The 24,191-nt window shown below is 36.0% G+C and overlaps 1 protein-coding gene across 1 annotated transcript in view; it reads left to right on the top strand.

Moving 5' to 3' along the window:
• The window catches only part of VPS13B (vacuolar protein sorting 13 homolog B (yeast)), a 387,771-nt gene that overhangs the window by 277,169 nt on the left and 86,411 nt on the right, over positions 1-24,191 (top strand). The window contains exon 19 of the mRNA XM_006900014.1: positions 19,731-19,840. Coding sequence (XP_006900076.1) covers positions 19,731-19,840 — 110 coding nt within the window. The remainder of the gene's footprint in view (positions 1-19,730; positions 19,841-24,191) is intronic.

Genomic DNA, 24,191 nt, shown 5'->3' with positions numbered 1-24,191 from the left:
TATAAATCACATAGGAAGTGATTACCCATATTTCTCCTGAGGAGAAGCTGCTGAGTTTGAACTGCCAGGGAGATGTAGCCTTTTGGTTAACAGAACTTTATAGCCTTTATTATTTCTCTTCTAGGTGGTAGGGTTTACATGCTAATTTTGATTCTCTCTTTGTGCACTTTTTTTTTTTTTTTTGCTATACATGCTATGTTAAGTACTACTTTTCCTGTGTCTCAAAGATATTGACTTGTTATGTTTTCTTGCTCATTTGTTTTAAGAAATGGTTTAGTTTTCATTTTTTTAATTTCTTCTGTTGCCCAGTAGTGTTCAAGTGATAGGTTATTTAGCTCCCAAAACTTCATTTTTTACCTCCTTAATATTCCTTTTGTTGATTTGTAACTTTATAGCATTATGATATGAGAAGATGATTTGTAATGAGGTTTTGTTTTTTAGTTTATTGTGGCTTGCTTTGTAATGTTAATATATGATCTGTTCTTAGAGAATGTTCGTACTAGCACTGGAAAAGAATATTTAGTATTTTTTAAAGAATGTCTAATGTTTTCTAATTGGATGGAGTATTCTAGAAGTCTGCAAGATCAAGTTCATTAATTGTATTGTTTTTCTCTTTCTTTTCAGTCATTTTGTCCTTCATCAGAAGTGGTCTGTTAGTCTATTATTATTATTATTATTTTCATGGCATTTTATGTCTCTATGCAAATCAGTTAACATTTAATTAATATGTTTTGGTAGTGTGGCATTGGGTGCCTAGATATTAATTATAGTTCTACTCAATTTTTCAGTTATTCCTTAAGTCAATTTAATTTATATAATGGCTTTTCTTACCCATGTGCTAATTTTTGTGTTGAAGTCCATTTTATCAGGAATTAATATTTATTGTCATTCCTGATCTTTTTAAATTGCTGTTGTTATTTCCCCACCCTTATATATTTGGGCTATATTTGTCTTTGTGTCTCAGATACACCTCTTGGAAACAGTATATTGATGGATCATATTTGTCCATTGTGTTAACCTACTCTTGTTCTCTTGACTGGTGCATCTAATCCCTTCAGCTTCTATGTAATTATAAATAGGTGTGGTTTTATTGTCATTTAGTTCCATTTTTATTGTCATAGTGCTTATTTCTTTGCCCCATGTATTTTCTATGCTGAAATGATATTGTTCATAGCTTTTCTTATTTCCTTTATTTGTGTTACTTTAGTATTCACTAAGAGGTTGAGGTTGACAGTTTCATCTTACTCAGCTTCACTGTCAACACTCTTGGAACCAGCAGTCAGGAGACTAAAAGACAAATTTACTTGGAAAGTCTGCTGTCAGTGACCTCTCTAGAGTGCTAAAGAGCAATGATGTCAGTCTAGAGAATAAAGTTTGCATAATCTAGGTCATGATCTTTTCAGTAACTTTGTAGGTAACAGAAAACTAGACAATGACTAAAGATGACAGAAGAATTGATACCTTTGAGTTGTGATGGTGAAAAGTATTGAGCATACCATGGATTACCAAGAGAACAAACAGATCTGTCCTGGAGAGGGCAAAACCAGTTTGTTCTTTGAAGGTAAGGATTTTTAAACTGTATGGACTGAGGCTCAATGTCAAGAAGACAAATATTCTCACCACTGGACCAATCGGTAGCATCAGGCTGGATGGCGAAGAGATTGAGATTGTTCACAGCTTCAGTTTGCTCGGCTCCACGGTCAACACTCTTGGCACCAGCAGCCAGGAAATCAAAAAACGTATTGCGATGGGAAAGTCTGCTGTTAGGGACCTCTCTAAAGTACTCAAGAGCAACGATGTCTCTCTGGAGAATAAGGTGTGCCTGATACAGGCCATGGTCTTTGCAATCACTTGTTATGCATCAGAGAGTTGGATAATGACTAGGGAGGATAGAAGGAGAATTGGTGCCTTTGAGCTGTGGTGCTGGAGAAGAGTATTGAATGTACCATGGACTGCCAAGAAAACAAACAGATTCATCCTGGAGAGGGTTAAACCAGGCTACTCCTTGGAGGCAAGGATTCTGTGGTTTTGTCTGGCATACTTTGGACACGTTGTAAGGAGAGACAGGTCCTTGGAGAGGGACATCATGCTTGGGAGGGTGGAGGGTCAGTGCAGGAGGGGAAGACCCTCTGTGAGGTGGATTGATTCAGTGACTGGGGTAATCGGGATGCGTGCGTCAGGGGCAGTGCGATTGGCACAGGATAGAGCAGGGTTTAGGGCTGTTGTACATAGGGTCGCTATGAGTTGCAAATGACTCGATGGCACATAATAGCAACAACAATAATAACTCACATACTTTGGACATGTTTTCAGGAGGGGTCAGTCCTTTGAGAAGGACCCCATGCTTGAAAGGATAGAGGATTGGTGCAAGAGTGGAAGAGCCTGGATGAGATAGATTGAAACAGTGACTGTGGCAATGGAGGCAAGTGTGTCAGAGACAGTGAGATTGGCCGAGGATAGAACCAAGCCCAGAGCTGTGCATAAGGATGCTGTAAATCGTAGTGGAGTTGATGATACATACCCATGGGTTTTAGGATTTTCCTCTTCTCTTTGTTGAGAAAGTTTATTAATAATTTTTTAGAAGTTACTTTGGAAGTTACTATTTTATTCCTACATCGAAAACAACTCAGTTAATCTTGAAATTGATTTGTCTTTCACTTCATTTTGTTGTTCTGTAACTTCATTGCTTGTTCTATCTTTGCTTCATGGTTTTCCTCTTTTATGGACTGTTACCTCTGGATCCCTATATTCCATCTCAACTGTATTTAGGTTTCACTTGGTTTCTGGATAATTTTTCATGTATTAATTCTGAATTATTTTGACATTGGTTCTCTATGTGAAGAATTCCCTTTAAAAATTTTTTTTGTAAGGTTGATGTACTTTCCCCAAGTTCCTGTTATATTTGCTTTTCTAATTTCATGGTCATATTTTAGGAACAATTTTACTAGTTTAGTAAGTCTTGGGTGGCATTTTTTTCCCTTTCAGAGTTTATATGTGACATTCCATCGCCTTCTTGACTGCTCCTAAGACTTAGTTCTTTTTGTTTTTTCCCCAAGCCACTTTTAGTATTCTTTGTACTTGATTGTGAGAAACAGGATTTTGATTGAGGGAGAATGTCTAGCCTAGATTTCTTAAATTTTATTATTAATATTCTGAATTTCAGTTTGGTGTTTTGTATATCTTCTATTTTTCTGTTTATTTTACCTCTTGAATCTCCCACCCCTTTTGAAAAGTCTTCTCTTCTCTTTGACCTTTCTCTCAGTCAATGGAAGGCAATGAGTTATCCTCTTTTAGAATTCCTTTTCAAAAAATTCTAATAGCCTTTCTTCCTCTGAAAGTTTTTCTAGGTCAGTATTTTGGTTGTTTGCCTCTCTTTCTTTCTCTCTCTCTCTCTGGTCTGTATTTCTCTGTTGACTCTGAGGCATTGTCATGTTGATGTGTTTGTTGTTGTTAAGTGCTGTCGAGTGGTAGACAACTCATAGTGACCCTATGAACAAAAGACCTGAACACTTGTATAACTTTTGTCATTTCTCCATGTTCGTAGAGTTTCTGGAGGCAAGCTATTCGGAAGTGGACACCACTCCTGCTTCCAAGTTTGTTTCAATTGGGAAGCACCACCCAACACTGTCCCCATGGGTAATCATTATCATACTTGGCACATTAGTGTCACAGTGTTTAGCATCACAGCAACCATGAGTTACCTCTGTACAGCAATGCACAGACCAGTGCTTTACCACTTTGAAGAATGTTTGACGAAAAACAATTTAAACAAGGCCTGAGGGCTGCAGATTAAAATCACCCACCTTTGGCTTGGTAGCATCACTTTATATCCACTAGGCCAGCATAACTCTCTTTGTGTTGTCCTTGTTATTGTTGTTAAGTGCCATTGAGTCGTAGACGACTCATAGCAACCCTTTGAACAAAAGACCTGAATACTTGTGTAACTTTCGTTGTTTCTCCACGTTTGTGGAGTTTGTGGAGGCAAGCCACTTCTCCACTAGGCCAACAGATCTCTCTTGATGTTGTTGATGTCTTTATATTGTTCTATTTTATTGAGTTGTGTGAGTGAGTTACAGTCCAGTTTTTTTTTGACAGTTCCTAATCTTACATCTTTTGATGGCGGGTTAGGAGGTATGTACAGTTCTCTGGTGTTCTTGCAGAGCAGTTGAGCACCAGCAGTTGATTACGGTTCAGATGGGATACAACTGGTCTTTGGTCTTGTTCAGTGGATGATTTGCAGGGGAGTATGTTTGACTAGATGATGGAGATATGGTTGCCTGATACTGTTATTTCTGATTTTTGTGTGTGTTTATTTTCTTCAGTTTGGGATTTCTCCCCTCTCCCCCGCATTTGCATACCTTTATCTTTAGATTCTGTTTTTCTTTCTGTTGAATCCTTGAAGGACAGGCAGTAAAAATATACAGTCTCATCCCCTGCACCTGTCCCTCATTTGTACGCTCTCCTGGTTCTTATTCTCAGGTCTTTGCTCTGTTCTTGGAGGATGCTAGGCTTTTGCTTGAATTAATTGTTGCTGCATATTCTGGAAATTCTCTGAAGGCAGTAAATTTGGACAGTTTTATAACTCGCCTAATTTATCTTCTGTGTCTCCAAGTGCACAACCCTTTGCCTGATTTCCAATGTCTCACATACTTATGTTTTAGAATTTTTTTTACCCTTCCCCTCTATTTTTTGTTTTATATGGGAATGTAAATCTAGTTCCCTTAACTCTTGTCTTCACCAAATAGAGAACACTTTCATTCTTAAAATAGGCAAATCAAGAAAGGCAAAATGCTAAAAAGTTAGATTAATCCTACTCCTATTTCTGAGAAGATTTCATCTCACTCCAGATACCATAATCCCATCATCGCCATCTTAGTGGTTAAACATTTGTGCATTACCCTCTCCTGGCTGCAGTTTTAAAACTCTGCAGGGGACAGGGATAGAGGATGAATTCGTGTACTTTGTCATGGGTTTGTGCATTGATCATTATTCACCTGGGGGTGGAGAATTTTCTAATTTAAATGAAATTTTAATCTCTTCTCTACCTACTGGCAAGAACTGAAGAGTTCTCAATAATGAAAATCGCATGTTTTAAAATAAATGAACCAAGGAATACTTCTTTTTGATGATGTTATGTTTTCTCTTTATTAGTAATGGAAATATCACTTCTTTCCAGGAATATGAAGAGATATTATGAGAAAGAGCTTTTTAAAAAAAATTATGGAACCTTCAGGATTAGGAAAGATTAAGAAAGCTGTTCACCAAAAAGTCATGGCAACAATCCTTGTTCAAAAACAACAGTGGGGTAAAGGAACACACTTATTCTTAGTAAATACTCGTTGACAAATTTAGTGGTAAAAGAACATGTCTCTAACTTACTGTCAAAAGTTTCAATCAAAGATTGTATCCACATTCAGAGAGGACATGAATATGCATTAGATATTTATATGTGCTTATGTATTCCCATGTTTCTATTTACATATACACACACATATGTTATTGTTGTTGATTGCGTTCGAGTAGAGCATGACTCGTAGCGACCCTATGAACAAAAGGTCTGAAGCCCCTCTACAACTATTGGCATTTATCAGAGTTCATAGAGTTTTTGGAGGCATGTTCTTTAGGAAGTGGATGCCACTCATACTGCAGAGACATATATACAGATGTGTGTTGCGTATATATCTGTGTTTCTGTGTGCAAATATAGAATTAAACACTGTGACAGTTAATTGTTATGTTCTGTCAAGTTAGAACACCTCATAGCTGACTCATGGGTTTGCAAAAAAATCAAATCATATCTGACTCCCCAGTGAGTTTGCAAAGACTGTAAATCACATGGGAGAGATTGGTCAACTGTTTCTATGGAGCAGCTTGTGTATTCGAACTGTGTGCCTTTAGATTAGCAGCAGAACTCCTTTCTCCTAAATTACCAGACTAATTTAGATGTGTGTGTTTAAAGAATTTGATTTCCAGTTTAAATAAGTTACTATTGTTTATTGTGAAAAGGGTCTTAGGAAGTTATTTAACTATTCTTATAAAATTTGAATATATAATTTAAAAGATTATAAAAAATAACTATCATGGTTAAATACTGATTTGTACATATGAATCTGAAGTGTCATTTACTTTTCCTTGTTAATTTCTACCTCATTTGATAATTCAGAAAGCATAGGTGGAGCTTCCAGGAAGTCATACTCCCAACCCAAAGGCCATGTGTTTGGTGGTACGACTCCACCAGCTTTACTGGAAAATGATAGTCTCCCGGATGTGAGTTACAGCCTCAGGAACCCATTAGAGAGTCAACTCTGAATCAGTCCCAACTTGACAGCAATGAGTTGAAGGAATTTTCTTTTCTCTTTATCATTTTTTGGAATCATGGGATTAACATAAGATTATTTTCATAGAGTAATTCTAGCATGACACAAGTGATCTAGGTAAATCATTGTAGTTATGATTTACCTGAAAAATATAGTTTATTATTACTTTTTAGATGTATTTATTTTACATGAGTCAAAATTTTGGAAAAAGTTAACTTTAAAGAGTATCAGGCAGGGAGCTCTGGTGGCCTAGTGGCAAGAAGCTGCACTGCAATACCAGAGGTATGTGGTTCGAGTCCACCAGATGCTCTGCTGAAGAAGGAGGGACAATCTCCTCCTGTACCATTCAGATCCAATTTGACGGTACACTCACAAAAAAAAAAAATAGAGTATCAGGCAAATAAACATTTGAAAGTTAATTATTGTTGTTATGTGCCTTTAAGTTGCCTGCAACTCATAGTGACCCTATGTACAGTAGCCCTGAAATCTGCCCCATTCTGTGCCAATCTTACTGTCTCTGATGGACTTTCTCTCATTACACCAGTCACTAAATCAATCCATCTTATCAAGGGTCTTCGTCTCTTGTGCTGTTCCTCCACCCTGCCAAGCATAATGCCCCTTTGCAAAGACTGGACCCTTCTTGCAGCATGCCCATAGTATGTCACATGAAGCCTCAGAATCCTTGCCTCCAAGGAGCATAATGGTTTCACCCTCTTTCAGGCTGAACCTGTTCATCCTTCTGGCAGTCCATGGTATATTCAACACTCTTCTCCAGGACCACTGCTCCAAAGGCATTTATTATCTTTCTATAATCCCTAGTCATTGTCCAGCTTTCTGATACATAGCATGTAATTGCGGAGACTATGGCCTGGATCAGGCACACCTTTAGTCTCCTGGAGAGACTAACTATTATACCTATTGCTATATGTTGTTTTTGTTATTAAGTGCCATTGAGTCTTAGGCAACTTATAGTGACCCTGTGAATGAAAGTCCTTGACACTTGATGAAAGTGTGTGACTTTCATCCTTTCTCCATGTTCATATGGTTTCCAGAAGCAAGCTATTTACGGAAGTGGATGCCACTCCTGCTTCCAAGCTTGTTTTAACTGGGGAATGCCACCAAACACTGTCCACTGTGGGTAACCGTTATCTCATTTGACACATCAGTGTCACAGTGTTCAGCTTCACAGTGACCACAAGTTATCTCTGTACAGCAAGTGGACACAGCAGGGCTATACGACCTAGAGGAATGTTTCACCAAAAACGATATAAAACAGGCCTTAGGGGAGCTCTGGTGGCCTGGTGGCAAGAAGCTGCACTGCAGTCCCAGAGGCGCACGGTTCAAATCCACCAGATGCTCTGCTGAGGAAGGAGGGACAATCTCCTCCTGTACCAGTCAGATCTGATTTGACGGTACACACACATAAAAATAATAAAATATTAAAAAAAACCCAAAAAACAGGCCTTAGACACAATTGATAACAGCGTATCTAAATTCCAGAATCATTCTCCACAATAGTCTACCGTGTTTCCTATTGCCAAAGGGGCCCTTTAAAGTAGTGAGAGAAGATCTTCACCCTGAAACATAAAGCGTCCCTTTTCAGCAGGAAGTAGCTAAGAGAATACACTGTCCCCTTTTCCTTATGAATCAGGGTGAAGTCTCTCTCAGCGAGGAGTGATAGGGAATGGCAAAGGACAAACTGACAAAGGAGATCAATCAGAACTGGCTTTGACAAGCACAGTGACAATGGGACAATTAAAACAGATTTTCAAGGGGAAAAAAGAGAGGAACAAACTGGGGGGGGAGGGTAGAGAAAATAATGTAACAATGAATGAATCGAAATCCAAAATCTCTGTAAATGTTCATTAAAATTAATAGTATAAAATTAACAAAAAACCGGCCTTAGAGCTGCAGATTAGAGTCACCCACCTTTGGCTTGGTAGCATTGCTTTTGTTCCACTAGGCCAGTTGGTCTCTCTCTGGTAACAACAACAAGAACAACTATTGCTGTATGCATAATAATTTTTTCATATTTGAAATTTTGTAGTATCCTCCAAAACTATTTATGAAGGGAAAGGTCTTGATTCTTTGGTATCCTGACTGAGCATTTTGATAATTCATTAACCTCTTCATTCTCATGTCATTTTTTCTGATGTCCATGGTCTCTAGGTTCTTTTTATTCTTGTCTATATTTTTAGCTAGATTGATAAGTATATGTATATATGTATCTGTGTCTAAAAGAAGCCTTGGTAGCACAGAGATTAAGCAGGCACCCATCTAATAGACTGAAGGTTGACCTTTAGAATGCACCTAATAGATCTGTGGAAGACAGATACTGCTCCAAGTAAAGAGGCTCAGAAAATCTTAGAAGTGTTTCTCTGTTACATGGGGTTATTATGCACTGAAATAGATATTGTGCCATTTAGCAACATTACTATGTATGCATTACTTCCATTGTTGATTATATTACATTTAAACTTATTCTTGTATTTTACCTTATATTTGTAATTTGAATATCAGAAACTCTGTTTTTAATTATAGCTTTTATGCAGAGCCCCAGAAAATAGTAGGCAGTATTTTTTTACTGTCTAAATATCTTACCTGAATTTGTTACATTGTCGTGGTTGTTATATGTGTGTTTCATTTGATTTTTGACTCATTAAAATCCTTTGTGACAGAGTAGAATTGTCCCATAGAGTTCCTAAATGGTAATATATATGGGAACGGATAGCCAGACAAAAGTAATTGGTTTAAGTTTTGCCTAAAAAGTATGTACTTTACAACTAATAATTTTTTAAGTTAATAGTTTTCTGTTTTATGAACCCACTGATGATTGGCTGGGATTTCGATAGTAGAATTAGTGCATTGGAGCCTTTGGTGAGTTTGAATTGCCATCCTGTCAGTTAGCAGCCAAGAGGTTACCTACTGTGCCACAAGAACTCCTGCCCTTTAAAAGTACGTGTGATTGTTATATCAATATGTTGTTATTCTCCTCCTTTCCAGTTCCCATCTTCATCAGCACTCTGCAACATTCCTTAATACCTTGAGAAGAGTATTTCTTTTCCTTGTCTTTGTGCCTTTCAAAACTAAACTACTAAAATATCTTGATACATTAGATTCATCAAGAATAAGAAAAGATTGTGCTGATCAAATTACATTTACAGTTTAGAAAGAAAAACATTCAATTAAATATAAAGTCATTCCTGATTAGTGATCGTGGAAAGTTGCCTAGAGTCTTTATTATATTCTGTGATTAAATTATATTTTTAAGAAATATTGATACAGTTTGTTCTTTTTAATGCATTTTTAACAAAATTGCTGATCTGGACACAATAATACATTATACATATCATTATTTAAAAATTGTTTTCTATGTTATGAAACAACTGAAAGATAATAGTAGAGCAATTTGCACAATCTAATAAATGTTTCTTATAATTCTTTAAAAAAATTTTGTAATTCCTTTGTAGATGTTCACTGAAATAAATAAATAAAAAATTAAAAAAGATTTTGTCATTCTTAATTATTATGTATCTATGGGAGAAAAAAGAAAAAGAACCACTTTGAACTTTCTCAACTCTATTTAATATTAAAACAGTTAGGTAGCCTTAATTAAATTATTTGCTTCCTGAAAACTTTCTTCTTGTTTTTCTCTAACTAGTTATAATGGGGCTTCTAATCTCTCCATTCAAGACTGTTTTTAGAAAATCGCAGATTTTACATCTAAAACACCTAGGATCGTGCTTTATGTAAAAGAAGCACACCAGTATACTCTCTTTCTGGCTCCAGGTCTATTTATTAAGCCATTTATACAAAGCTTTAAAGGATTTCACCTTTTTGGGAAATAATAAGATTTTTTTTTTTTTAAATATGATTGCACAGTTTATAAAATGGAGTTTAAAACAGGACTTTGAGCTAGTTCTTACTGGTTTTGTATGACTGACAAAGCAACACCAGAGTGGACAGGGGTGTACTAGAACAATAACTGGCACAAGAAGACTTGCGGCTTAACACCTTGTTGGAAACATAATTTCTCTTTTAGAAAGCAAAGATAACTAGGAGATCTCTTAAATTACAGCATTGATTTCAACAGTGCATGGCAAAGATGATAGCTGATGGCACAGCTTTGGGGATGTGTTCCTCTTCACAGTTCTCAAAGGAGTCTGCCTTATGCATCTGACTCTTAGATTCTCTGTGCCTCTTCCATGTCTTTCATGACTGGATTTTGACCTGTAGTTTTCTTCTTTCCAGTTATTACTCTGATATACTCAGACTTTACAGTTTCCAGTTGCTTGCACTGTTATTGTGTCAGCAATGATAAAACTAGTTTGAGTTGATACAAATTCCTGTTTTAAAAATAAAAAAAAAATTCTACTTGTGTCAGAATTTTCTGCCCTTAGCTATTTTGATGACATTAAATGTACTTATTTTTCAATATCTTTGCTCCTGTGTGCTGCATAGAATGTAAAGGAATTAGGAAAGATCAAGTGGGGACCTGAGAAGATGGGATAATGGTGGGTATGGATCAATGGATGATTAATGTTATAAAACAATGTATGGAAATGATCATATGAAACAGAATGTGAATAGAGGAATGCATGAAATACAATGTTTGCAAATTTTGTTTGGAAACTAATACAAAATAAAAATACAAAATTTAAAAAACCATCAAAAACCCAACCAACAAAAAACTCCTTATCTATTAATAGTTTATAGTTGTCTTTTATTAATATATATGTGTTTTGATTTATGTGTCATTGCTGATGTCAAATGTATTTTCACTGAAAGCAGAAAACACCAGTAGAATTTTTATTTGTGATTTATTGATTATGCAACAGTGTTTGACTATGTGGATCATAACAAATGACGGCTAACATTTAGACAGAATGGGAATGCCAAGTGCTTAATTGGGTCCATGTGAAATCTGTCAGAGTCTGTCTCTGTCTGTCTGTCTCTCTCTCTCTCTCTCCCCCCACCCCATATCTGTCCATCTATCTGTCTGTCTGTCTAATATATATATATATATATATACACACACACACATATGTATATATGTGCATATAGAAACAGTTGTCCAGATAGACAAGGGAACAGTGAATGGTTTAAAATAAGAAAGGATGTGCATCAGAGCTGGATCCTTTCTCCGTATCCATTCAATCTGTATGCTGAGAAAATAGTGTGAGAAGTTGGAGTTTATGAAGAAGAATGTGTCATCAGGATTGGAGATTTTCAGGAGGATCAGCTCTTATAGACATCATGCTGGAAAATGAGAATGGCAAAATGGAAGAACCTTCATGAGCTGAATCAACGTGATGACCACTGGGCTTGAGAATGGCAAAGATTTTAACGATGCTGCAGAATAGGGCAAAGTTCAAATCTGTTGGTCATTATTATGAGTTTTAAAAGCAACTAATAATTACTGTTTGTGTATGTACCATTCATAAAGTTTTAGGGCCTGTCTTATATATCATTTAACCCTTTTGGAGATAGCTCTTAGACACCATCGACCTCCTATGAGGATTTAACTTTTAGAAAAAGAAGAAATGTTTTTATTGCAGCCAGTTTGCATTGAGCTCTAAAGCTATCCATCATCTTTTATAATGCCTTACTAATACAGGTTATCTCATTTATTCCATTGTGACACAGTTTAGATATTTAGATTATTCTTGAGATACTTATTAATGAGTGGCATCCACTTTCTAAATAGCATGGCTCCAGAAACTCTATGAACTTTGATAGATGTCAGTAGTTGTAGAGGGGCTTTAGGCCTTTTGCTCATAGGGTCGCTATGAGTCATGCTCAACTTGAATGCAGTCAACAACAACAACAGCAACAGTACTCTGAAGGTAAAAAAAGTTCATTTTATATAGCACTTAGTTAACTTGTTTTAATAGTAGTTAACTTATTTTAATAATATCTCATTGAGTAACATTAAGCATATAGGACAAATGTGCTCACAGGATATTTTTGACTTAGCAAATATGCTTTTTTTTTTTAGGTTTCTATAGTTACAATTTTACAACATTGCACTATAAGCTCTATTAAGTGACCTACCCACATAAATGATCTTTTAAATTATTGCACATCATCCATTCTTTCTATAAAACACATTTCCTGTTCATTGCATGCTAAACTTGCTTGGCAGTTATATGAGTACATTCCTCAGTTCTCCTCCTACAAATTAAAATTATTACATCTGCAATTAAATAAGTACTATATTAGCTGATAAATTTTAAGTATAATATATAGTTGAATGAGAATCTACTTGTTTTATAGTAGTATAAGCAGTATACCCATTCTGTGCTACAAAAGATAAGTATAAAACTAGATAAACTTATTTAAAGCAACCATTTCAAGCACTGGAAAATTACCAAATGCAGGAAAAAACTTAAGAAGTGTTTATTTGTGGAAACCCGGTACTGTGTCTGGAAACAACAATGAGGTTGTGACTTGTCTGGAAGAATTCACATGCCCTCCGCACTGGCAGCTAAGACCTGCCAGAGCTTTACCTGCTAAAAATGTTGGGAGGCTTTTCAGGATAGCTGGCAGAGAAAGCAGAAATTTTCAACAGTGAGATTTTGGAAATGAGGTAATTGCAGGACTGAGATAATAAACTCCCTACACATTCTTGGCTGTGTGGTAAACTATGCAAGCACTTAGGCTATCCCAGAGAGTTTGGAAATACTTGAAATCCTAAAAGACTTACAAAATTGTTGCATATTTGAGTGGAGTTTTGACTGAACTGACTTTAGGTGTATCTTTTCAATTCAGTGACTGATAAATAACCACATAGGAGCAAAATAGACCTCTAAGGAGCCAGACAAAACATTAAAATAAGTAAACACAACAAACAATGACAGACACATAGGTCAACAGAATAGAATTGAGAATCCAGAAATCAGCCCATCTTCCTGTGGTCAACTGATATTTGACAACAAGATGAAATCAGGTAAGTGGGGAAATGACAGCCTTTTAAACAAATGGTGCTGGCAAAAATGGAAAACTATCTGCAGAAAACTCAAGCAAGAGCCACACCTCACTCCATACACAAAAACCAATTCAGAGTGGATTATGGACCTAGGACTAAAAGCAAGGACTATAAGCTTCATTTTAAAAAGTTTGGAAGAACTCTAGAAGTCCTAATCCACAACATAAACAGTCTTCCAAGCATCCTGGAAAATCTACAGCCAGGAGAGGATAAATTAGGTGAATGGGACCTTCTAAGACTTAAATCCCTATGCATATCCAAAAACTTCTCCAACAGGGTAAAAAGGGAAGCCACAGACTGGGAAAATATATTTGGTAATGAATGTATGGCAAGGGACTTATATCTAGAATTTAAAAATACTCAAGCAACACAACAAGATAAAGGTAAATAATCCAGTTGAAAAATGGGCACAGGATATGAACAGACACTTCACTAAAGACATTCGGATGGCCAACAAGCACACGAAGAAATGTTCAAAATCCCTAGCTCTAAGAGGGATGGAAATCAAAGCAAGTATGAGATATCATCTCACCCCAGTAAGAATAGAAAACTTTAACAGGTTGTGGAGAAACTGGAACCCTTATTCACTGTTGATGGGAGTGTAAAATGGTGCAACCACTATGGAAGGCTGTATGGTGCTTTCTCAAAAAGTTGCAAATAGAAATACTATTTGACCCAGCACTTCCACAGCTGGGAATATCCTGTAAAGAAACCATCACCGCCACCCAAGCAAATTCATTTTCTATAGGATAAAAAAAAAAATCTTCAGAAGAACAAAACATAACCCATATTCCTGCAGCATACTATTTAAAAGACTTTTCAGCTAAAATTCTTATTAATTCAAAGAAATAAGAAAATACACCCAGATTGATGGGGAGGAAAACACAATTGACAGTTACTTTGATTGTACCCAATTACTGGATTTAGGAAACAGACTTCATAAACATGATCCAAAATTGAAAAAATAATACATTAAACTAATTGAAAGAAATGGCTATATTAATGAATGATTAATTAATTCAAAGTTATCTTTTGGCTTTTATGGATGTAGAAAAAATGTTGATCAGTTTAATTTTGAACTTGCATCTGAGTTATAAATGAGCTGTTCAACAATTGGGCTCTGGCCTTATTCTGTTGATATTTAGCTTCTCCAATATCTTCTTCTGTAGATATAGTAGATTTAATTCTTGCTTATTTCAGCTGGAAGGGTTCAGGTGTATACTTAACATTTATGTTGTTGAAAGAAGGTATTTGAAATGAATATCATTGTTCTTGCAAAAGTTTATCATGTGGTTTCCAGCATCATTTCTATATCTCCAGGGCCACATTTTCCAGTTACCTTTCTTTGATTTTTATGTCCAATTTTAACATTCTAGTTATCAGTAATTTTGATTGCGTAATTGATGAGCTTCATAGCTTAAGAAGTTGCAGCTGAACAAAATATAAACAAGTCTATAAGTGCCACAATACCAACTTGAGTGTATCTTATCTGAATATTACCAGTGAACACTAGTGTCCGAAGTCTAAGTGATTCCCCAATTGGAAGCAGGGGTGGCATCCACTTCCTAAACAACATGCCTCCAGAAACTCCATGAACTTCGATAAATATCGATAGTTGTAAAGGGGATTTCAGACCTTTTGTTCATAGAGTCGCAATGATTCGTGCGCAACTCGAAACAGTCAACAACAACAACAACAACAACAACATATATGGAGAAAGAAAGACATCATTAAAAAGATAGCAAAAAGGAAAAGACCCAAAAAAAGGTCTTAATTGAGACTCTGAAGTTGAGAAAGTTAAAAGATCTTGAAAGTGTTTAGAAATAAACCACAGTATGATAATGAGGTATGTAAAAACCTGGCATTAAAAACTAAAAGGAAACATACTCTTAGAATTTCTCAAACTCAAAAAACTGAACATGTTGGGAATCAAGCATGGAGTTGGAATATTGAGGACGTCTAATGCGTAAAGAAGTTGCATTTAGAACCCAGCAACATGCAGTTTGAATTTACTAGTTGCTTTGTAGGAGAAAGATAGGCAGGCTCCTCCTGTTTTCATGACGGTCTTTGCAAAATCGCTGGCAGGTCAGTTATAAGTTAGATTTGACTGGACGGTACATGAAACATCATAGGCAAAAGATTAAGATTGACGTTGGAAACATCAAGAGAAAATGAAAGTAATACACAGCATCAGTATACTGTAAGTAAGTGGTTGGTATCCAGTCATTTCAGGAGGTAGAACATGATTATATGATGTTGAAGGAAGAAATGCAAACTATTCTGAAAATATTTGTGGAAAACAAGACTTCAGGAATTCATAGGATTTCAGTTGAGATGTTTTGACAAATATATATGTAAGACTAGAAGCATTCTCTAATCTATGCCATTTTGAACAATAAACCTTTACAACCACATGATGTGAGGCAGAACTGATCTTGGAATTGCTGACCCGCAGAACCAGAGCTAGAAACCTTCATTCAAGCTTACTAGAGAAATGAAGGAAGGCACCATAACTGGCAGGACTAAAGGAACTTTGTAACACTGACCTAAAGCTGAAGTTCAGAGGACATGTGATCATGTTTAAGAAGCTGCCTCGACTCAAGGATTAGATCCGGCTGCTAACTTGATTTATAACCTGTTAACCTCCCCAGTAAACCCTACAGTCGTATGGTTCTGTAAAATATGTGTAGCCATTGAAATACATTTCAGACCCAGTAGAGCAGTAAGATTGGTACAGAAATGAATGAGTAGAGATAGGTAGGTGTATGGGAATTGGTTTTGTACTATAGATAATGATAGGAGCAGGTCCCTCTTGTAGAGTTAGAATAAGTCACATAGGGCCGTCTCAATTCCACCTTTGCTCTTTTTATAGTGCAAAAGCTTCCTTCAAAATGTTGAAATAGATCATTTTGAAGACCAAAGTGCCTGAATATACCTTATTATTTTCACTTCCTTTACATGTATTTGAAAGCTGGATAATGACTAAGGAATACCAAAAAATAATTGATGCCTTTGAATTATGATGCTTGCAAAGAAAATGAAGTAAATGACAGGATGCCAAAGAAAGAAAAGATCTGTCTTGGAAAAAGCACAGCTAGAATATTACATACAAACAAGGAATGTTGCAGTTGGTCTCATGTACTTTGGAATTGTTCTCTGGAAGAACCAGTTTCCTGAGAGGAAATTATGCTTGGTAACGTAAAGACCCAGGGAAAAAGAGGAAGAGCTTCACTAGATTAATTGTCACAATAACAGTAACAATGGGCTAAAACAATACTTGTGAGGATAGCATAGGACCAGGAATGTTTTTTCTGTTGTGTATAGGGTTGCTAGGAGCTGGGATGGACATGAGAAAATCTAACAACAACACAGAGAGATAGTTAAGTTTTTTAAAAATGGAAAATGTAGAGTATAAATAATGGAAATGAAATTGTGTTATATATCCCTAAAAGGATATTTTAGATTTGAGATGAAAGATTATGTGAAACTTAAAGCTTACTTATTGCCATGAAGTCAGAACCAACTCATAAATGACCCTCCACTGTGTCCAAGGTTGTAAATTCCACAGGAAGAGATTCTCATCTTTCTTGCATGGAGCTGCTGAGAGAGAGCTCCAGAGAGATACTGTCTTTGGGTTAGTAGCACCACCAGAGTTCCTACTGGAATTACTCATTTTTTAAGGGGTGGAGGAGAGAATAGTTTGAGCAAAATACACAGAGTTACAGAATTTTTGTTAAGCAATATAAGAATATGATGTTTATTTCTAATTGGAATGCCACCAGAGGGAAGAAAGTCAGCTGAGAAAATAAAGATAAATTCTCAAATTGGATAAGAAAACATTAACTCAGTCAAAAGATTTTTGCAAATGCTAACTTAAAACCATACCCACATAAAAGTATTTTTAGACACAAACATTTGAAAGTTTAGAGAAGCCAGTTGCCACCTCATTCTCCCATGAGGTGGCTAATGGGTTTGAACTACTGACCTTTAGGTTAGCTGCATAGTAACCATCTGTCAAGTAACCATGTTTCCTCCTAATTCTTAATTAAATAGCAATTAATTAGTGTTTATCTGCTCGTTAAATAACAAACAACCATACGCACATACATAAAACTCTAGTTAATCTATACCAAATCTGTTAATAAATGTGGATAAACATGCCAGTGGTTAACAACTTATCTCTGTTCTGTCATTTTTCATTCTCTGATTATTTCATCAGACCATTGTCTTTCTCTTTTCTTTCCTACTGCTTCATTTCTTTTTTGAAAAATTGGTTCTTCTCTCTTGCCACTATTTAAGGGTAACTTGAAAGAAATTAAATGGTATAATTTATTTCTCATCTTTTTCATTTCAATTTTGTAATTTCCTTTGACTTTCTTAGAATATTTGAAAATTTTCTTTCTGAGTTGTTTGCTTTATTTAGTCAAGATTTTTGACCTGCTTAATAGAGGGAATTGCGCAACAATGAATAAAAAGGAAAAAAAATGAAGACAGTAAGTTTTAGGCACCTAAATTTATATGCTAATTAGTATGTGTTTGGTTTCTCTTGCATTCTTTAGTTCCAGGTGAAATGCAGCAGGGATAACAACTAAAAAAACCCGTTTGTGCTGTTAACAGCTAGAAATGTGTGCGTATATGAGTAGGCGAGCATTAAGTCAGGCATACTAACATTGGTGAATCTGTGTGCATATTTGAGTGTTCTGTATGCATATCAGTACATAATAAAAAAGCTCATGAAGAAACCTAATACACACGTTCAAACATTTTGCAAGGTTTATTTCTTGTATTAAGACTTAGAACTGTAATCTCTCATGGTAACTTACTCAACTGGCATAATAGTTTATAGAGTTAACTTACTGCTTAACTTTGTGTCTTAATTTGTGACAATAATGTCTGGGGGTCTATAAGATTGTTGAGCTGTCATCTTGGGTACCACTACTGTCTCTTATTCATATGAAGCAAAAGAGAATGAAGGATATCAAAGAATCAAAGAAGAAACTAGTACACAGCGCTAATAACCCACATAATTCATGGTCTCTTCTAATCTGAGACTGGAGGAGCTACATGGTATCTGCCTCCCACCACTGGCCACAGACATGATAGGAGGGCTGAACTAGAGTGTAAGAGAAATGTTTAAAAAAAAAAAAAAGAAAGAAAATTCAGTTTCTTTAAAATACTCCTCATACTGGATAGATGCAGACTGAAAAAAACCCCAAGGCTATCACTCTAAAATAACTTTGGTTTTTGAACTAAAACCACTCTTGGAATGTCACCTTTCAACCAAATAATAAAAAATGTACTGTTGTTAAGTAGGAAAAAACTCTTATCTGATTCTCCAGTTGAGATTCAGGAGGCTGTTAGTTGCCCAAGAGTAGTTTTTTAATCCTTCTCTTGAAAAGTTGCTAGTGAATTTGAATCACAGGAAGGTGCCCCTTTTAGTTAGCAATATCATTTTCTATACCTACATTGTCAGTTTTTATTATTTTCTGTGTTAGCCTGTATGTAATTTGCTGTATCTTTATTAGCAAATTATAGAGTAATAAAAAGTTATCACCAAAAAGCAACGTGTAATCAATCAGCTACATGAAATAAAATGGTTGTCATTAATGCAAAATCAAAGATAATAAGGAAAGAAGGTAAAGGGAAATAGTCGGTGGAAATCAAGCAAACAGAAGGGAAATTTCCAGATGCTGACTAGCTAATGTCATAGAACAATTTATTTAAGTTGCTAAACAGGAAACTCATTATCTTTGTTAATTTCACCTCAGTTATAATTAACATTTTCTTTTAAATACTCCAAAAAATTTCTCATTAATATAACTTGATACTGCATAGGATTTGGCTGTCATGTATATTCTTTATAAGAAGCATGTATGCTTAATTTTAAAGGTATACAACTTAAATTTCTAAATTTCAGCAATTGGACTTCCATTGAGGTAGTAACTGAAAAATTATAATGGTACCTTGGATGAACTAATTGTAAAGTCTAAATGGATATAAATAAGTGAACATTTTTAACACTCAATAAAAGAAGTAAAATGCCCTTTAGTTAGACTACTTTATCCTGTTTCATGGATTCTTGTTTTTAAGTGTTTAATCTTCCTTTCTGTTTCTCTTTCTCAGTTCATTTTATATTAGTTTCTTTTCACTTACTTTACCTCCTGTCTTTAACTTAAAAAACTTTGTGTGGTAACTTTATTTTATACTTTTAGAGGAACTTTCAAATTGATTTCCAAAATGGTTTTATTATTTGATATTATTAATTATATGATACTTAAAATTTCTCTATTCTGATTGAGAATTTTTATTTTCTCTTTTAGTCATAGCTGTCCTATTGTGTGTGGAATAGTACCATGAGGTTTGTTTGGTTGTTTCATTTTTATAAAGAATTACAGCAATTTAAAAATTTCTGTGGTTTCTTTTTAGGTGCTGTACTTCTTTGTAGTATACAAGGACTAGCGGTCAATATTGACCCAATCTTGTACACATGGCTCATCTATCAGCCTCAGAAACGAGCTAGTAGACATATGCAACAGGTGAGAGATGTTTATAATTTATTTACTTAGTGGAAGCACTTTTCATTTCAGTTAACTATTTGAGTTACATACATCTTCTACTATTATCATTTTCTAGGTTTGTGAGAATTTCTCTGTTGTCTACCCTTGCATCAAACTCTTTTTTTTTTAATTTTATTTTATTGTTTTTGTGTGAGTGTACCGTCAAATCATATCTGACTGGTACAGGAGGAGATTGTCCCTCCTTCCTCGGCAGAGCATCTGGTGAATTCCATCCGTGTGCCTCTGGGATTGTAGTTGCAGTTCCTTACCTCTAGGCCACCAGAGCTCCCCCATAAAACTCTTTAAAAAAACCTCATCCTAACCGAAACAGTTTTACTCTTTAAGTTCTGTATCAGATATTTATCAACCCAACATACAGTTCATTAATTATTGAAGGGGATTTAAAAAAAATTATTGAAGGGGATTTTAATACAATTATTTATGATTTTTTTATAAATTAGCCATACTAATCTAGATTTGATCTCTCTGTTGTGCCTGATTGAGGCCATGTTCTTTTCAGTCACTTGCTATGCCTTTGAGAGCTAGGCAGTGAATAAGGATGCCAGAGGAAGACTTGATGTCTATGAGACATGGAGTTGTAGAAGGGTACTGAATATCCCATGAACTGCCAAAAGAACAAACGTACTTGTCTTGGAGAAGGTGTAGCCAGTGTCCTTCTTGGAGACAAAGATGATAGAGCATTATCTTACATACTTTGGGCATGTTGCTAGTCAGTGCTATTGCTTGGGGAGGGATATGATACATATTTGGAAGAGTGGAGCGATTGCAAATGAGGAAAAGAACCTCAGTCAGGGGGATTGACACAGTTAATGCAGCAATGGGCTCGAGTGTATCAGAGATGGCGCAAATGACCCAGGATAGGACCAGGTTCATGTCTTTTGTTCATATGGTCACTGTGAATCATACTGAATTCGACAGCACCTAACAACAATGGCACTGTAGATTATAGGGAGCTCGGGTGGCTTATCGATAATAGTGCAAATGCACAGGTATGTGGTTTGGATCCATCATCTGCATCATTAGAGAAAGATGGCCATTCTTCTCCCGTGCAGCTTACTGCTTCTGAAAACCTCCTGCAGGATCAGCTATGAGTTGATTGTCACTTGATAGTATACAAGAAGTCTAGATTGTACTGAATTACTAGAATGGTTTCCTCTAAATGCTCAATGTCAGTAAATGTTAGCTTTATTATCGCAACATTTCTCCTTCAGCTTTAGATTTATTTAACAGACATGCACAGAATGGCCAGCCCTGGGCCATGGGAGTGGTTTGTGGAAAAAAGTTGGAATATATTTGTGTAGATAGGTATGAATTACAAAGCCAAGACTAAAAAAACCCACTGCCATTATGTTGGAACCCACTCATAAGGGATCTACCAGGGGACCTTTAGAGGCCGTAAGTCATATGGGATGAGATTGCTTATCTTTCTAACTTGGAGCTACTGGTGGATATGAATCACCAGAGAGATTCCGCCTTTGAGTTCACAATTCTCCTGCCTACCCGCTAGGCCACTGGAATGTCCTACATACAATGTTTATAAGTAACAACTAATTGTAGTTTCTAGGATATTTAAATATAATGCTTTTCTTTTGAATACTTTAGTGCTGAAAGTTGGATTGATTTTTTTCTATTTTAAAGATAAACAATTGCTTATTTAGATTTAGTTAACTAAATTAGCATAACAATAATAATTTCATTTTAAATGTTTGAATCCAAATTCATTCTAGGGTAAATTATTTCTTTTTTAAATTTAATTATAAATTTTCAATATTCTTATTTGGAATAACTTTGTGAATTGGTTAAAAAACACAAACATGAGATTTGGTAATTGGTTATAAAAATGAATTAAAAGTAAATATGATAATTGCTTATTGTTCATTTGTGTTGAATCCTAGCTGACCCTCCCGCAGTTTTTCAGAGCCTGTTCATCACAAGGGAGGAGAATGCCCATCTTGGTCCAGCAGAGCAGCTGGTGGATTCAGTGGGCCACCTTTTGGTTTTGCAGCACAACTACCTACCAAGTATACTACAGAGCTCCCTACAAAGTTAAGAACAGCTGATCATAGTCTGAAATATCTAAGTATAATGGGATATATGTGTGTAAAACTGAAACAAAAAACATTAAAGGGTTTGGGAGCAGCTGAAGGATAAGCTACAAGTTAGTGACTTGGAGAAAGTGCATTTGAACGGATGTCCATATGCAGGTCTTCATTTTGTCATAATTTTGTTTGAAACTGCCTTCATACTTCCTTGTTTCACTCCTACTTCCAATAAATAGTTACAGAATACCATACGTTGTATTAGACATAGCAGCTACTTTGTATCCAGGAATCCATAGTCTGTTTGGAATATTGAGAAAGAGTAGAGAGCTCTGGTGGTAGGGAGTGTGCTGATCACCCAAAGGTGAGGTCTCTTGGCAGCTCAAATTTACCTTTTGTTCCACAGATGAAAGACAGGCATTCTCCTCATATGCAGTTTAACACCTCTGAAAACCAGATGAAGGTTCAGCTATGAGTTGTTCAAACTTGACAGGAATTAACTTTTTTTGAGTTCTGAAGTAATGTTTTTAGAATTGCTATGTCAATTTGAGTTTTTATATCTGGTATGTGTCTCACATTATGTGAGAGCAAAAAAAGAGAAACATTTCTCTTGAGTAGAAGAGAGGGTGAAAAGGAGGGGAACTGAGTCCTACAGTGCTAAGCCAGGCAGGGAATCGTTATGGATGGAACTGTTTTAAAAGAGATATAGAAGATAGAAATGTTTGAGTAGAATGGGACCAGCAGTGCTTCTAAACTGGAGGCAGATTACTTTTCTTTTATTTTTTTGTTTTATACTAGTTTATTTACAAAATTTGAACACATTGTTTTCAAGAACAGATTCTTCCAATTTCCCTCACCCCCACTCATCAAATTGTACAACTCTATGATTAATCTCCTCTCTCCCGGAGAATAATAGACCATTTGTGAATGATCTTACTTATAATGGTAGAAGTTTAAGATTTTATCCTAAAAGGTAAAGAGGAATTATGTGAAAGTGATATAAACAGATTTGCATTTTAGAATATTTCCATGTTTTTACACACTTGGAAGATACAGGAACAACCTTACTGGCAGTGATGGAGAAAAGCAGCAGTACTCAATTCTTGCCTCAGGAATTTTATAAGTGACCTATTTTTTCTCTAGTACACTGCCGATATCCCTGAAGGTCAAATAGAATATTGATTCAGATTGCTTAAATAAAATTTGGATATAGTTTACATATTTCAGGAGTTTAGTTTTTAAGGAAAATTAATTTCTGCATATGTAATTCACTGGTTACTTTGATCACATTGTGCAACCATACCACTGTTCTTTTTTCTAATGATTCCACCACCTATAACAGAAACTCATTGCATACCCAGCTATGGCAATCCCTCGTATCCTGCCACTGTTGCTTGTTCTTGTTGTTTTTAGGAGCCATAGAGTCAACAATTAAGAACTTGTTGTTTTTAGGAGCCATATGACTGCTAGAGACCCTGTTTCTGAGCCTTGCCCTGCCTTGTGCCATTCTGATAACCTGATATGCTTGAGCCTGTTGTTACAGTCACTGTGTCACTTCATCATAGAGAGCAAAGGCTCAGGGAACTGCCAACTTCTCAGCAAGGCAGCTCCCTGTTCTAGCTACTTGCTAATGTTCGGAGTTGTGTGTCCCCTTTTCCTTCAGCAGATAAAGTCTTAGGGAACCAATAACCTCTCAACAGTGCAGCTCACAGTTCTAGTTACTTGCTGATGTCTGGTGCTGTTATTGGTACTCCCTCTCTGGGGCTGGTGGAACAGGGAACTAATTCACACCTGAGCATACAGAGCCTCACGAAATGACCAGTTCTCAAAGATGTGGCTCCCAATTTTGGCCACTTGGCTAATAATATTTAAACGGGCAATTGCAAAAGTGCCGCTTAATAAATATCTTGGGAGAGATTATAATGAGAAAGAGTATGATTTTGCTTTTTTTACCTTAAGATCAAGCATTGCAGTGTTTTTGACTAAATGATCGAAGATTTAGTTAAGCATAGGAAACCTGTTGTTTGTTGTTGTTGTTATGTGCCGTCGAGTCGCCTGCGACTCATAGTGAACCTATGTACAACAGCCCTAAACTCCGCTTTGTCCTGTGCCAGTCGCACTGTCTCTGACACTCCCATCCCAATTATCCCAGTCACTGAATCAATCCACCTCATAGAGGGCCTTCTTCTCCTGCGCTGTTCCTCCACCCTCCCAAGCATGATGTCCCTCTCTAAGGACCAGTCTCTCCTCACAACATGTCCAAAGTATGT

This window comes from Elephantulus edwardii, unplaced genomic scaffold (genome assembly GCF_000299155.1).
Source record: "Elephantulus edwardii isolate Elephantulus edwardi_28Jun2011 unplaced genomic scaffold, EleEdw1.0 scaffold00270, whole genome shotgun sequence".
Classification (NCBI taxonomy): Eukaryota; Metazoa; Chordata; class Mammalia; order Macroscelidea; family Macroscelididae; genus Elephantulus; species Elephantulus edwardii.
Note: the sequence above shows the minus strand (reverse complement) of the source record. Positions and strands in the feature narration are given on the sequence as shown.